General features: G+C 39.6%; 1 protein-coding gene across 5 annotated transcripts in view; it reads right to left on the bottom strand.

The window, feature by feature from the left end:
- Obsc (Obscurin) overlaps window positions 1–16184 on the bottom strand; it is a 237976-nt gene that overhangs the window by 74501 nt on the left and 147291 nt on the right. For all 5 annotated transcript variants that reach the window (XM_071587781.1, XM_071587782.1, XM_071587779.1 and 2 more), the window contains 2 exons: window positions 1793–1936; window positions 146–332 (listed from right to left, as the gene is read on the bottom strand). In XM_071587781.1, the coding sequence (XP_071443882.1) occupies window positions 146–332; window positions 1793–1936 (331 nt within the window). The remainder of the gene's footprint in view (window positions 1–145; window positions 333–1792; window positions 1937–16184) is intronic.

Below are 16184 nucleotides of genomic sequence, written 5' to 3'. Positions count from 1 at the left end.
AATAAAAACTCATAAAAACACGAAAAGTCAAATAAAAAATCAATCTACTGGCAATGCAAGCAAGAATTTTCTACAGTTAAATATACATCTTACATTTTAAAAACATTTTTGAAAATGATTGTAACATAAAAATCTGAAACAGTACCAAATACTTCCTTGGCGTGTTGACGGATTTCTGTCAACCAATCAGCCTTTACTTCATCAGACCGTGCTTTTACTAAGAGGGGAAAGTTAGCCTCAAAATCCCCTTTAACTGCTTCAACTTTGGAGCTCCTCCTTAGATGGAAAGCTTTTGAATCCTCAGGAATATCCTTAAGTTCCAATTCTGGTAACTGGTAGAAAAAATTCAAAACAAAGCCAATAATGAATACAATTCCCACTGTTTTCAGAAATGAAAGACACATTTATATTTGATCAGATTATTAGGAAATAAGAAATTTATTCAAAAAAAGGGGACCAAATTCTAAAGTTGTTAACAAATTTGTTACACACATTATATTTTTGAAAACTACTGGATCTCATTATAACAATTTATCCTACATAAAAGGACTTATGAGCAAATGTGGATGAGTTATTATCTCATTCTAAATTAAAATTGCCCATTGAACAAGTTATAAATACCAAGGGAATGCATCGAAATAGGAGAAAAAGGGTCGCCTAATTTCAGACGCACAAGAACATTTAGAAGATATCCTTGAAGGCAGATGACCGGTAAACATTTCCTCTTAGGTAATTTTATCTAAAGCAATATAATTGTTTCCCAACATGCATTTTACTCAAAGGGTCATATTTTCAGGATTGAATAATCAAATGTTAAAAATAAAACTTAGAAAATCAAATACTTAAAACGAAATCCCAGTGAAGCCTGGTACCTCAGGTAGTGACTGTAATAAGCAAAATATCGTATGTAACCAATATTGTTTTCCTGATGTTCAGCATTTGTTTATTCATCACATTGTGCATTTTATATTTGAATTTTCTTCCAAAGTAAAACACCTGATTATGTTTTGGTTCGGAATAAACTCATCGGAAGTCACTGTTTACTGAGAGCCGTTTTTTTGACGATATGTATTTTCAAAAATGAAACAATTTGGACAAAGATTATTTAAAAAATTAGGAATATAATGTTTTCCCACATTTATCATTATTGAATTTTCCGAAGATTGAGTGCTAATGAAAAATACTAAGGGCATCCAACCATTTTTCCCTCAGTATCAATGAATGAATTTATTTTGATGGAATTAAAAAAAATAAAACTTTTATACTTTTTCAGAAAAGGTACAAGTATTCTAAAAACTTTCAAAAAATCAAAGCATCGTGACTCACTTTTACGAAAATACTCTCTCTGATGACTTAGAAAGCAATAACCGATGAAAAGTGGCTACAAGAAAAATTTGACTTTTATGCAAAATAAAATATACCCATAACTTGGAATTCCATTCTCGAAAACTCTTTAAAAAACAAAAGTACTTCCTCATTCCAAATTTTAAATGATTTAATTCTGTGTTTTTTTGTACCAATGAACTGAATTATAAAAAGTAAATCAAGCTAACACTTTTATCACAATTATGAAATCCGTTGGCAAAAAAGAAATTATTCAAAGTGAAAGAAAACAATAATTTAAGAGTAAATAGTCAAACGGACATTGCCTTTATTCCCAGACCAGCATTAATTTATATCATTTCACATTCAGGAAATAAAACTGAAATAGATATTGTCCTAAAAAACATCGGCAAAAAGCAAAGGAGCGTTTTTTAAAAGACTGATTCATTTTATAAACTCATGGACTTACCTTTAAGATTTCTTTGAGGTTAAATACAGAGCGATCGTCCTGAATGCGTCGTACTTTGCATACAAGAATTTTTCCTTTGAAGAGAAATAAATACCGCTCTTTCGTTTTACCCCCTCCCTCTCCTTCTTCGATCGAAAACCAGTCCTGGAAAATAAAATGATAGTTGATGATTTGCGTTCCAGTCTACTGGATTATCAAAATACTCTACATGTTGAATACAAAACGAAAGCGGTGATGATACCAACACTTTAAGCGCATGAAAAATAAACGAAGCAATCCCCTTTTCATTTAGTAATAAGGAATATGGTCGAAAGATGAATGCAAACATTTTTTCAGCCCTCTATAATGGGAAAAAACAATTTAAAAAATCCGAAGGAGAATGACAGGTATGCGCCAATAATTTGGCATATAAATTAAAAATAAGAGTTTGAGCAGTTTTTAACTTGTACTTTTAACGCTTCAGTGCCACTATTAAACTGTGAAACAAAAACTATAGTGATTGAATTTTAAATTTAAAATTTGAAAATTAAACCATTTATCTATCAATCACTACAGGAGTGGTTTTGAACAGATCATTTTCGTAAACATGAATTGTATATTAGATAGAATATACATTTCATTAATAAAAAACAGCATCAGAGTAGGAATGCAGATGACATTTACAGTATAAATATTGGAAGAAATATAGGTTAAACAATTGAAAATTTCTGAAACTAAACAAAATACCTAAGTTCTTCAAAAAATGAGAAATGTTGTGAATACATACGGAGTTCAAATTTCACATATTACGAAAATACCGATAACATCGTTTCTCCCAGGAAACTATAGGGTACCTAACAGGCATTACACATAGGTTTAATCATTGGACTGCTTTTGCCCGTCAAGGACATCCTCTTAGTTACGTCCAAGCACCACACTGGACATTATTTACGGAACATTTGTAAGCAGCCCGCGCGTCAACAGCAGCTCCCAATTATTTTTAGGCTAGCCGAGTTCATAGTTGTAGGCGCATAAAGATGGCGTATGCACTTACATTTCCCTGGGGATATGACATATTCACAATAGCAGCAGGAGGGTGAAAAAGATTGGAAGCAGTGAAAATGACGGAGAGCAAACGAACTGGCGGCGTGAACGTAGCAAACGTATAGCGAGAAAAAGAAAATTCTATGAAAACCATCGATAATGCTACACTATTAGGGGGAATGTTATAAGGAAGGAAAAACTGCCAAAGAAAACCTGTTCTTCAAATGGTGGAAATGAACACGAATAACAGCAGTGAGAAAAAGAAGTAATGGTGGTTGTGAAAACGAAAAATTATGTTGACACGTCGTTGCACCGAAACCAATATTAAGTTCGATGAATGTTGATGACCATCGTGACATTTAAATATCATTAAATACAAAATACTCTTGACCTGCTACGAAAGTCTTAAGAAATGCGGCTGCTGCATTCAATCAGTTACGGCTAATGTACTTTATCAAGCAAAGGCGTTACGATATGCAATTAATGCAAAGAAAAAGGTTTTCAGGAAACACTGTCCTGGCTTGCCTTTACCTTTGGTCTCTTAAATCCATTAATATAGTAATTTAACTGAGGAATTACTTAATGCTCCATTAATCTAAAAAAAAAATCGAGATTCATCCTTACTTATAACCGAATACTTAACTACTTCAAAGATTGGTCGTACATAATAGAGATACACGTTATCGTCTATAATCGTAGGGCTAGGTGGAGCCAGGCCCGAGGGTCAAGTCACAGACTTTATAATCTGAGTGGGCTTGTCATTGATGCTGTAGATGATGGCCCTGGTACAGTGATATACCGTGTTTTTCCTGATATTTTTCATGGGTAATGTTGTTTTTTTCATGGTTGCTTGGCGAATAGGACAATAATTATATCTTTCCACTCAAAATGCTTGCGCTAATATTTAATATTTTTAATTCACTTAGTAATGAATTAAACAAAAAAATGAGAGGTTGAAGCAATTTTAAGAGGTTATCTACTTGCAGCCACGCACGTGCTCCGTGTAGGAAATTTCTTGACTTTTGGCGATTACTTACAATTCTGACGCCCTTTGTTGACCTCTAACAGCAGGATACAATGGAAATAAGTAACCCACCACCAAAAACAGACGCATTTTCGAATCAAAGCCGTCGAAAACGTTTGCATTTGTAACATTGCAAAAACTCTGAATCTTAGTTTAATTATGATACTCATCATTTATTTTTCCCATAATTTATTTAGCCTGAGAGCTCTAATTTACTGAAACTACCCTGAATGGCCCTCCGCTAATCAATTGCAAAATATCTTGCGAGAGCTTATTCATGAGAAAGACACATTCCAGAATCCATTGATTTGCCCATTACAGATTAACGTACGCGAATATACACTATGATTTTATCAAATTATATTTGCCAAATGTGTGTAACATACCCAGAAGGAGCTGGTTGATCCAATTTCAATAAAAAAAATGAGTTCAATTGGATACGCGTCGAAGAGTAGACAAAACCGACTTTTAAATGTCCTGGATTTCATCATGGCGATGGTAGAAATATTCTGGTAAAATATTCTTAATAAAAATTGCCTGGATACATGGATATTAATTTTTTCTGTGATAAGAGCTTTCCGAACGATAAGAGCTTTCCGAAAATGACGAAAAAGATGCCCAGTTTAATGTTTTTGACTGACTAATCAAATAATTACTTGAAAATTTACCATTAAGAAAATTTACATGAAGATATTAGAGTTTATAGAGAAATAAATTATGAGCAAGGGGAGAAAAAATCTCGCAACAGCATCTAGGAAAACTTAGGATGAATTGGGAAGTTATGAGAGATGATGGCCCACACAAAGTGTAAGAAATAAGTGAGGCTACTGTAACAAGAATGGGGAATTTTGATGTTTTACAATTATGGAAAACCAAATTTTAATTCATTAATTTTTATAACTCACTTAGAAGACCCTCCTCGGTGAAATAACACCACAAAGGATACATTTCTTTTTTTAAACATGGTATTTTTCCATGTTTATTTACAATGAGCATACAATTATTGAGTGAGAATACATTGTTTCATAAACAAGAAGCCTATATATTCTTAATTAGTTAGCCATTGAAGAACCAAGTTCCACACCATATCATCAGTATTTCAATCGTAAGATTGAGTCACTGCAGTCCTCCATCCTTCTCTATTCACTGTTCATTTCCTCATCATGTAATAGCTTTTCTATTTTACTTCATTCTTAATTTTTTCCATGGAATTACGTCTTGGTATTCCAAGTGAGATCTTCATTTTAATTTTCTTTCTAACTAATCCATTGTGCCTCAAGGTGTGTCCAATCCATACTTTAATGTTTTTCTACATAATTCCTCGTTCCTCACTTTTGCCTTTTAATCCTCAGCCTTATCCCCAAGGACCATGTTTCAAAGTCTTCTATTCTCTGCTGGTTATATTTTCCAATGTTCTATGTCTCTCATCCGTTGAGTGCCGTTCTCTACACGAACGTTTAAACTAACTGCTTCTTTTTTTCCAACCTCTGATTCTTTGAACAAAGTACTTATTCATGAAGGTCTTCTTAGCTTGAAGTAGATCGAACTTCTTGGATCCAAACTCATATTATTGCCCAGGTAGATGATCGATCCCAATTGCTCTAGTTCACTCTTCGATTGTGATATCTGCCTTCAGCACCTCTTTTCCACACACGAGAATTTTATTTTTCTTCTTGCTGATTCTCATAATAAATCTCGAAGTAGCACAGCTCCCATGGCATTCAGAGTTGCTTGCAGGTTCTCTCGCGTCTCTGCAACAATCTCCGAACCGGAGAAGGTTAATTTCTTCGCCATTTACCTTAGCTTATTCGATGCCCAATTCTTGTATTTCCTCTTCTAAATATAGGTTAAATAGCGCTGGCAAGATGATGCATTCTTGTCTAACTCCTTTGTTTATTTCGGCTTCTATCATCCTTCATTTTTTCATTTACAAAAAGGTTATCAAGAAGATGAAATAGGACACTTTTCCTTGCCTCACTGATTTTTTAGTACAATTTTTTGTTTTTGAGTAATTAAAAAAAATTCTATGCGAAAAAGCAAAGTGTCTTCATTTATCATGAAGGATTTACACCATGTTACGCCTGAAACTGTGCCATTCAACAAGTAGATATTTCAATTATACTAGTAGCGATGGTCCAAGATTAATATAGAGACAATGCACTTTAAAAATATTGCAACGCACAATTACCTAATACTTAATGGCGCTTCAAGGTCACAAAATTATCCTGCCGAACTTTTTGGCTTGGTGTTAGATGTTATTCTATCTGGTGTTGTTGTCTAACATTTTTGCTCAAAAATTTACTGTATAGACTAAATTGGATATTTTTCAATCATTAATTAAAACTCACAAATAAATAAATTAAAAAATAAATGACATTAAATAAGATGTGTGATATGCTTGTCGAATTGTTCAAATACCGCCGAATGCTGAACTGTCTTGTGATGAATTATCTTCCGTAGGGATTTCAGTATGATAAAACCTCGGCCTTTACGGATACTTCAAAACTTAATCCGAGGGAAAATAAAAAAAAACAACACTTAAGCCGAGGGATAATTGACAGGGATTTCCGCGCTAAAAAATGTGCATTAATTGAGGTACTTATTTTATTTATAATGAGAAATTTTCTTCTACCAAGTACTTAGGGGAGTTTCTATTTTAATGCAGAGTCCATTATCAACACGACAGTTTTGAACTACCATAATTCGACATACGCAATACTGAATATCTCCCATTACATTATATGCGGAAATTATGGAAGATTTTAAGGAAAAATAAGTGTTTTTAGGGTTGTTGAAATAACGCCAAGGTAATTAGTGGGTAGTGCCTCCATCGCAGTTCCCACAAGTGACTGTCATTCGCCAGCCATAAAGATGGCGCAACCCCTGGAACGAGAACAAGATTTCGGTGGTATGCTGAAACGAATTACGTTTTCGGTTAGGCGTAACTTTTCGTCACGCCTTGAGAAATAACTCACTATATGTGGCACCGTCAGCGCATGGAAGGGGTATGGGTGCCTGAGCGGGGAAATAGCTGGAAACGCATTTATCACACCAATGGATGGGGCATGGGGGGTTAGATTCGATCGCGGGACATAAAATCTTGGGCAGGTATACCTGGGTATATGCTTGGACAGAGATTAATGACCTCCAGGAACTCGAATGCGTCTACATTACTTTACATGCGCCATCCAATTTCTAAAAGCAGGTTGAAATCTATGGAGGGGAGTTAGGGATAAACCAATAAAGGTTCTCCATTAGGCCCATTGGACGCGGACCACTTCACACGAGCCCCGCCCGCTCAGTTTTCAGTATCGAAAAAAGCTGGGGAAAATTAATACTGGTTTTATTTTCAAGCACGTGTATTTGTCATATTTTTTATCTTTTTGGGACCTAATTCCGATTATTGAGTACCAGTTTGACTGGATGCTTGCATACTTTGTTCTTCAAATGAGCGTTATCATTAAAACATTTTATGAACCAAAATAAATGTAGCAGTAATGGTGTTTATAAACCTGGTCGGACTGCTCATATCATACTATTGAACCAACAACACATAAACCAATGAAAATACGATGCCCACGGCTGGGGCGGGATTCGAATCTACTACTTATCGCGTTAACATCGAACAACCTTGTTCCCAAACAAAAATTTACATTAATTTAGACCTGCATATACTTAATCCTATTAGCGTAGTTTTAAGGAAGGCGACCGACAGCTGGGGTCATTAGGGATGGACAGGAAACGATGAAGAGGGGAGAGAAAACCGTAGAGTAGACTAATGCCGGCGTCGGCATTAGTCTACTCTTAACGAAAGACGCCAAGGGGTCCACAGCTTCACGTCCCATCCGACGGACGGTGTGCTCACTCAAAGTGCTCTCCACAAAGCTTTTCAAGTAGGGATCGGGATACCACTGAAAAATATCTGCCGCCTCCGGGATTTGAACCCGGGCCCTCCCCCTCTCCCCGGCCCCTCTGGGTGGGAAGGTAGCACGTAAACTACCGCACAATCTAGATCCTCCCACTTTATCCTTCATTTTCTTTTGCTGTTCTCAGATTTATTGAAATTTAGAAGGTCTGCGAATACCATAGTTGAAATATTTATCATGGAAAGGCATCCAACAATATCTATCAGTCGTCTTCAACCTCGGTCACCAATCTGAGGTCTATCTAGAACGAAAGTATTCCACATTTTCTCTTTTCCTTTCGATTGCCGCCTCAACAAATTTTTCTGGCCACCTTAAATGATGACACTGCAAAGCGATATCACAATATTAACAAAAAACGTGTATTATCTTCAAGCGATTACTAATTAAGATATGGGTTTACAACAGATTCGCCAGGTAAGTATTTACTCACGGGAAAAGGAATTTTGAATTCTATCAGCGATCAATAGTTAAACTTTCCTCTAAAAGAACTGTAGCAAGGCAAGCGTTGATCCCACTTGGTCCACTATATATGTTTTTACAAATATACCTATAAGCGGGTCGAATGAATCCAGTTTTGCTTTAAAAAATCGCCATTAGCGTTAGATTACGTGTGTGACTATAAAAAGCCTACCAGCATAACATTTAACTTTAAAAATACAACAATTGATAAAAAATGATGGTTACATGAATAATTGAAATTGGCGCAGAACGCTTTAATCATATGAGGGCACTTGGAGATCGATTATTGACAAATAATCTTCATTCAATTTACACCGATACATCATGATGAATCTCTGCTCGAATCCATTCCATACGATCCAATTTATACTCAATCAATTTCTTAGATCAACATGCATATCTATAAGCCAAATCTATCGCACAAAACAATCCTCAATCGTAAGGCAATATACCGGGTTTTCATATAATGCATTCATACGACGCAAGTTTTTAAGCGAAATTAAATCTGATACTAAACGCTTAAAATAAAACGGCATTGCCCAGCGCAGCTATCGTTATAGCAACGACAACTCTTCACGTGTTTTGTGGCTATTGCGAAACTCGTTCACATGGGAAATGCGACAATGAAACTGAAGTACGCTATACAAAAATCCCCATATTCATGTAATCCCTGTATTCATGTAAGTAGGTAAATCATTTAGTTGGGACTAGTGTGTGAACGAATGCGACAGCAAAAATAGGGTATAGTGAGCGGGCATTGATCAAAGGAAATTAAAAGAAGTTCTCAAATCATTTGAAGCGAAAATGTACAACCTGCCAATTGGATAAATCAAAAGAATGTTGGGACCGACAATAATGAAATCTCTTTACAAAACTAACAAAAAATAAAAAAGAATTAAACTCTCTCAAAGGTGTTCAATCTCAGTTCCCATCGCCGAGAGTCGAGGGCGTTGCCAGCGAACTGTACAGCCTTTTGATACGTACCGTCAAAATGAGACATTTCTGTAGCAGTCGTTTTTATGGGAGGCAACCGACAGCTGAGGCCATTTGCGCCATTAGGGATGGATGTGAAAGGAGGAAGGGTGGAGAGAAATCCGGCGTCGGCATTAGCCTAATCTTAACGAAAGGCGCCAAGGGGTCCGCAGTTTAACGTCCCATCCGACGGACGGCATTCATTTCTGTAATCAGTGATACGACACACCATACTGCATAACTTCACCCCTTCTGCACACTACGTACTAACGCGATTCTTTCTAAACTATTGGAATCTATATCGGAGTATTTTAATGGTAATTTTCATTTCTGCACAGGAAGCGCTCATATAAATCCTATTCCCATGCCCGTTACACTACGCGACGTTATGCACAGTGATCATATGACAAGTTTTCGATTCAGTTCGATCTACTGCATCGACGCATGCACATGTCGATAAACTAGCGTGCAAGTCGAACCGAATCAATTCAGGATAATAATTCACCCTTCTCAATTGAACCGCACGTGAGCAGTCTTATATATTCAACGAATCTGGATGCAGTCGGCCCGAAGAGATGTTTGCAGAATAAATCAAAGGACTCAAACCGATTCAATGGAATCGATTCTTTGTTAAATACCACATCTGCTGTTGTCAAATAACACATCTATTGTGTTGAGCGATCGTAATACATGGATGCATGCAATAGTGCGACCGACTTCAGTGGAGTCGTCCAATGACGTGAGAACCAATTTGACGGGTGTTCAGCGAAAAAAAAGTCATTCGCCTTGATTCGGGACCCAATCACGTAGCAGCGGCTTTCCGAAAAAACCTTCTCGCGCCAATGACGATAAAATTTCTCCGTGTCAGCGCCAATGCTTACGGCGGTGGGCCATGGTGCGGAGTTGCGAGAGTGGGAAGGAAGGAGACAGCCAGAGATGGCCAACAGTAGGTGAAGCAGTGGACAGGGATCGAATCCTGGACGGAAGACGAAATATTTCTCAGTCGAGGACCGCTATACACAGCAGGGCGATCACCAGGCAAATTTGGCATCACAAGAAAAAATTCTACTTTTTGCCATCCCACCCACGTCAAGATTATCGTGAATACCATATTTAATTTATTTGGGACTCGAGTTCAAAGTCACACGTATTCCTTATGGAGTTCCGTGAATCGACGCAAGGGCTACCTGTTCACCAATCTACCTGATGGGAACGTCTAATCGAAGAAATAATTGACACAACGATTTTCCTATAGTTAAGGATAACACCATGTCTGAAAATTAGGTATCTTGCAGGATACTTTCATATGCACTTACCATAACTTTTGAATCACCAAAAGACGTTCGGGGTGAGTAAGAGGGTGTAGGGACACTACCCTTACACTAGAAGGCTATAAGGAGTAATGAATATTTTTTCAAGCGTTCGTAAAATGAAGTATTGATAACAAAAGAGCTTACCACATTGAAGACCTGTATTTATAGCCGTCTCTAAGCTCTAGGAGTCTTTTAAGGGTGGGTCTTTTGCGTCTGCTTTCCAGGCGATATCCTAGAGAGCTAGGGGGTAGGAAGGAGTATCATAGAGAATTTTTATGGATGATTTTTTTTATGATGATGAATTTTTATGGTTACTCCTTTGATTCTCCCAAGGCCGATAGATGACTACAAAATATTGGGGTGTGAAACATTGGTTTTTTGTTATCGTGACGGTGAGAACCGAATGAGGGAAAACGAGTATTTACATATTTTGTACAGGTGGAGAGTTGGGAATCTGATTTCCTTATTTTATCTGGGTGGTTTAATTTTCAGACGCACGTCGAGGTCTTCATAATTTCCTCGGCGTCTGAAATAATTTCGGATGCTCTGTACCTTTTTAAAGGCCTTAGCCTGCATTACCCGAGTTACTTTTTAATCTGGACGCGAGTGACTGGATTCGAACAAAAGATATCGACGGTAGGTATACTTACATGTACATACATGGTTACCTAACCTCACTATAAAGTAGCTAATTGCCATTTAGTCAATGGTTAACTCCATGAAGTTACAGAGTAGGAATTGCACAGAATTAACGCTTCAGAGTAAAATTTTATCTAGCCCAATGAACATTTTTTATTTTAGAAAAATAAAATTCACAATGGCCAGGTCCTCTTTGCGGCAAATTTTTTCTCTTTGAGTTTTCAGGTTTCGTACGAGAAAGTACCCGTCGTTAAGAATATACACAATTCTAGGGGCGGACCAAATGTACCATAGAGCGACACCCCCCTTAGGGGAATATTTTGGGCTTTAATAAAGTTAAAAACAAATATTACTCCCAAAATAGTTTTGGACACCTTTGTCTCCTGAAATTATGTACAGCAGGGTGCTTAGCGGTTTCTGAATTGGTGCGATAATGTCAAATTTAATACGAGTTTCAACTCCATAATGGAAATGAAGGTTATAAAATTATTTTTGTCCATATAAAAATCCTCCCTTCCAGATTTTCTAGATCCACTACTTTACATTTGAGCGAATCAAACCAGCGGCAGACATTTGGCAACTGGAATAGGAAACTCGATTAAGGTTCTTGACCCACCAGATGATACGTAGTAATCAACCCGAACTTTGGTTTGACAGGAGAGAGTAGAGTGTTAGAGAGCTAACACTAAGCCCAACGGCGAGTGAAATTCGCACATTCGGGTAGGGGGTCGATTACTTTCTCAGCACCACCTACAGTTTTCCAGGAAGATATGGAGACCGACAAATAACTCAGCTTGGGTGAAGCTGATGGTGCCCAGAGGCGTCCCCGGGAATCGAACCGGAAACTGGCGCAGCGTTCTATCAACTGGAGTACTATATGCGTCCTTGAAGGAAATAATACAAAATATTCCCTTTTCAGCCATTGATCGACTCTTGTGGTTGCAGGGCCGGAAGTAGCGTACTTTTCTTCACGGAATATTTTCCATCATTTATCGAGAAACTATCCACTTAACGATCTGAATAATATGCATGATACACAGTCCCTCGGCGGTGTTAAGTACCCACGCCGTCTGACCGACGAGAAAGAAGCCGCTCGCTCCTCGGTCGATTCCTTCGTTCCTCTTATACGGGCGGCTCCCGAAAAACGTCCCGTTCTTGGCAGGGATGGGTGATAACTGAGACGAGAGACGAAGGTGCTCGAGGACGGGGGAAAGCGAAGGGGTGGCGGAATCCCTCGACCGTGGAAAGGACGCGTCGCGGCGAACAGGAGGAGACGGGGGAGGCATAAGGGAGGGAGATGGGAGCGAACGGCTGGCGGGTCTGCGCGCGTGCTAATAATCACGGAGGTCGAGAGCTCTGGAGTTTGTGCGGTGTGTGTGAATGTATATCGGGATGTGTATTTACGCAATGCCGAGGGATGGAGGAGTCGGGCGCGCAAAATGATTACCGGACGGATCCGCGACGAAATGTTCATGACCTCCACGTAAACCACAAGCGATTCGATTTCACTGTCGGGGAGAGGGCGGGTGGTGCTTGGACGCTTGGAGTGGGCCAAGTAAGGCGCGGCGCCGCTGGCGACCGAGAGCTGGTTCCCTGGCTTCCTTCATCAGCCTCCCAAAACATCGATCCCCCCACTGCTCTGGGCCATTGAGTGATTTCCTCTGCGGATGTGGCTCGCTGCAAAATAATGACTTTCGGTCGTGCCTTTCGGAGGAAGGAGATACGAAACCCAATTATCGACTTGTGGAAAGGAATGAATGATCTGGGAGGTATTTTTATCGCACTTATTTTGACCAATAGCGTTCGAACAGTTAAGTCGATAGGCTTGGTCGACACCTTGTGGAAATCACCAATGTTGGGACTTGGCACTTTCGATTTCCATAAAAAATTTCATCCGTGTCACTCAGTTTCAATATAAATACCATGCAATCTTCAAATTAAGGATGCAAATGTAATATTGAACCAGGGTTGTATGAATAAAAAACACTTTTCGTGGGAAATGGTGGTACCTAGCCGAATTTAAATATGAATGTTGGATCAAACAGTGGTATTCTGTAACGGTTACAAATATAAGACTCTGTTAACGATGGTGGAATCTTTTTGAGACATCTAAGGAAAGGTTAACTAATTTTAATACACCAAATATATTTTGCGAATAAGAAGTAATGATTTACATCGGGTAAGAATTAAAAAAACCGAAAAATACACTACGATATTATACATCACTTTCTCTTAAAAACGAAGTCACGGGAAGTTAATATAGCAGGATACTGTCTAAAGAATGCGAGGCGTGCAGCAGGTGAGTGCGGTCACGTTTTTGCCATGTCACGTAATGAACAACTCACGACAATCACACTTACTATCACTGAATACAACTGCAATTTACTGCAAGTACGAATGAAATACATTTTTACTAACCTAATCATCTTATCAGCAGTATAATAAGATAACAATCGATAGCTTGGCAACGTAGCTTCAAAGATGAAATGGTCAAAGTGAATCACCGAGCGAATAAATTCCTAAGAAGACTTGCCGAAGATAAAAATATGGAGAAAAACCAGGGAGGAAGATAAATATTCGTGGAATATCGTATTCTAGGGAATAACAGCCAGCGGAATGACAGAAGGGAAAATGAATGGAAAGGATAGGGAGAATAAGAATGAAATGTGTCAAACAGAAAACGAGGTATGAGAAGGATTAAGAGTTATGAAGACGTGAAGAAGCAACATGAAACGATAGTCGAGTGGAGAGCAATCTTCAGATTGATTTATATTGTATGTATGCCCCCGAACGGTGTGAAGGCACTAATGGAAAGAGAAATTAAAGAGAAGGAACGAGGAGAGAGATGGTGAATTTGACTTCCGTATATTTGTCTACTTCATCCTTTTTCGCAGTCGCACAGAATTCGTCGACAACGACGCAGCTGCTGGCGGTAGGCTCGAGGCGTGATTGAAAACGATTGACACGACCACCATTTGGATACTTCTCAGATTGATCTCTACGCCACGGACCAAAGCCCTTCGAAGACGACGGTCTGTCGAACAGTCACGGGAACTGAAATATTTCGTGGCACACACCAGCGAGTGGGTGATGGCGGCGGAGGGAAAGCGAGCCCACTACTCTACACCTTGGGAGAAGAAGACAAAAAAAGAGGATAAACGACGGGTGGTAGGGAGAGTAGGGTTTGGGACACCGGTCGGATGTATTCCTGAACTACTGATTCATTCCGAGTTTCTTGCGCGATGGGGGGAGGGGGGGGGAAGAGAAAGGAGAGGGGGCATAGAATGGGGAGAGGAGGATGCGGACGGTTGAGGTGGGGAAGGTCGGAGCGAGGAGGTGAGAAGTGGACTAGGGAAGGGGGGTAAAACTTTAAAAGTATTTAATGACTGGAGAGGAGAGAAATGGCGGAGGCGGGGGGTGAGGGTGGAGATTCTGGAGGTAAGCTGGATAGAAATCCCCCTCACCCTCGCAGAATGGAGTGGGGGAGGGATGAATCGCAACGGAGGGGAGAAAGGGGGGTCCCCTTCGTCGAAACCCTTTCTGGATATTCCGCGAGAAGCGGAGGGCGACACGCTCCCAAAACATTCACACACGCGCGCGACCCTTTCTGCCCCCCCCCCCCGCACACCTTAAACCTCTCCTTCCTCCTCACTCCACAATTCTTCCTCCGCCACGCCCATCCATCCATTCCGCCCACCCGCATTCCTTCCCTACCCCATCCGAAACGACGATGGTGCAACGCAGCTCCAAAGCACGGGAGGACAGGGGACCGCGGAGCCGATTACACGCTGGAGGTCGTCCAGTTAAGGGGGGGAGGCGCTGGCTTCGAATCAGTCGTCGGCGCCCGCCGAGGGGAGGAGTGGGGGAGGAAGAGACATCCGCCCGGGGGCCCTTCAGGGAATTTCCACCGGCGAATTAGTCTAGTCGCACGACTTTTCTACGCACTGCACGACCACAATGGAAGGTTATGAGCGAAAGTTTTACCTTTTCGTCACCCGTGAAAAAGAAGTGGGCCAAGGACACGCTTCTGCGGCGCAGGAATGTTTTAGCGGATGCGCTTGAATGCAGGAGATATACATATTTGTCGAGGATTACCGAAATGATGTAACTCATATGGTAAATCTTTCGATGCAATATAATGAAAATGTCTCTTAAGGCCATAGTAGCGGAAATGATTCATTTTGAAGAGATCGACGAATTAATTTATATACAACACTAAAGGATATTCAATCATGGAGCAAAAATGGCCGCTCCATTCCACTTTCCTATATGACAAGCCCTTTTGTCCCATTTGAAAATGCTCTGTACTTCACCCGATCTTGTTTTAAAACTCCTCCACGCCAATACTTCCCCTCTCTCTCTCTTAATCTTCACCGCATCCAACCACTTTCATGCCATTGAAAAATAATAGCAAACAAAATAACAACAACTGCTTAAACATCGTTGTCTGTACGCTGAAATGCATTCCTGATTTCACCTTGTTAACGATCATCTCAACCTTTCTCAAAATGTCCTGAGGAATTTCACCATTCGTAGCAGTAAAAAAAATATCTCATTCGATAATTTGTGTCTCCGTTGTACATATACTTCTTCGGCTTGCATGATATTCTAAAGTGACTCCTTACCTACCCATACTACAACTACCCATAAAATCTTAAAGGATTTGGGTAATGCCACATGACTTTGGCGGAGACATTTCCAAATACCCTGTATGATGCACTATTTTAAAAATACCTATGTGGTTGATCTTATCAGGAGGAATGTTCAGAAAACTTTGATTTCTCAATGAAGCTCAGTTTGGAAATTATTGCTCCCAGGATGGCTACGGTGTACCTTCCCTCGAGATGAGACCCCACTTTTTCTTGACGATCCATCACTCTCCTCTTGCACTCGTAAACCTCCATTCATAATTCACAATATGCCAAGCTCCATGTTCCTCGCTGAGTCATTTCTCGTCGAGAAAGGGATTTATGAATCATTAACTCACATTTAGAATGCCTTCCGGGCATTTCCCAAGGGGCTAGACTATTGTGAAC

Source organism: Hetaerina americana, unplaced genomic scaffold (genome assembly GCF_022747635.1).
Source record: "Hetaerina americana unplaced genomic scaffold, ioHetAmer1.1.p SCAF_3, whole genome shotgun sequence".
Classification (NCBI taxonomy): Eukaryota; Metazoa; Arthropoda; class Insecta; order Odonata; family Calopterygidae; genus Hetaerina; species Hetaerina americana.
The sequence above is the reverse complement of the archived record's forward strand: the minus strand, read 5'-3'. Positions and strand labels throughout refer to the sequence as shown.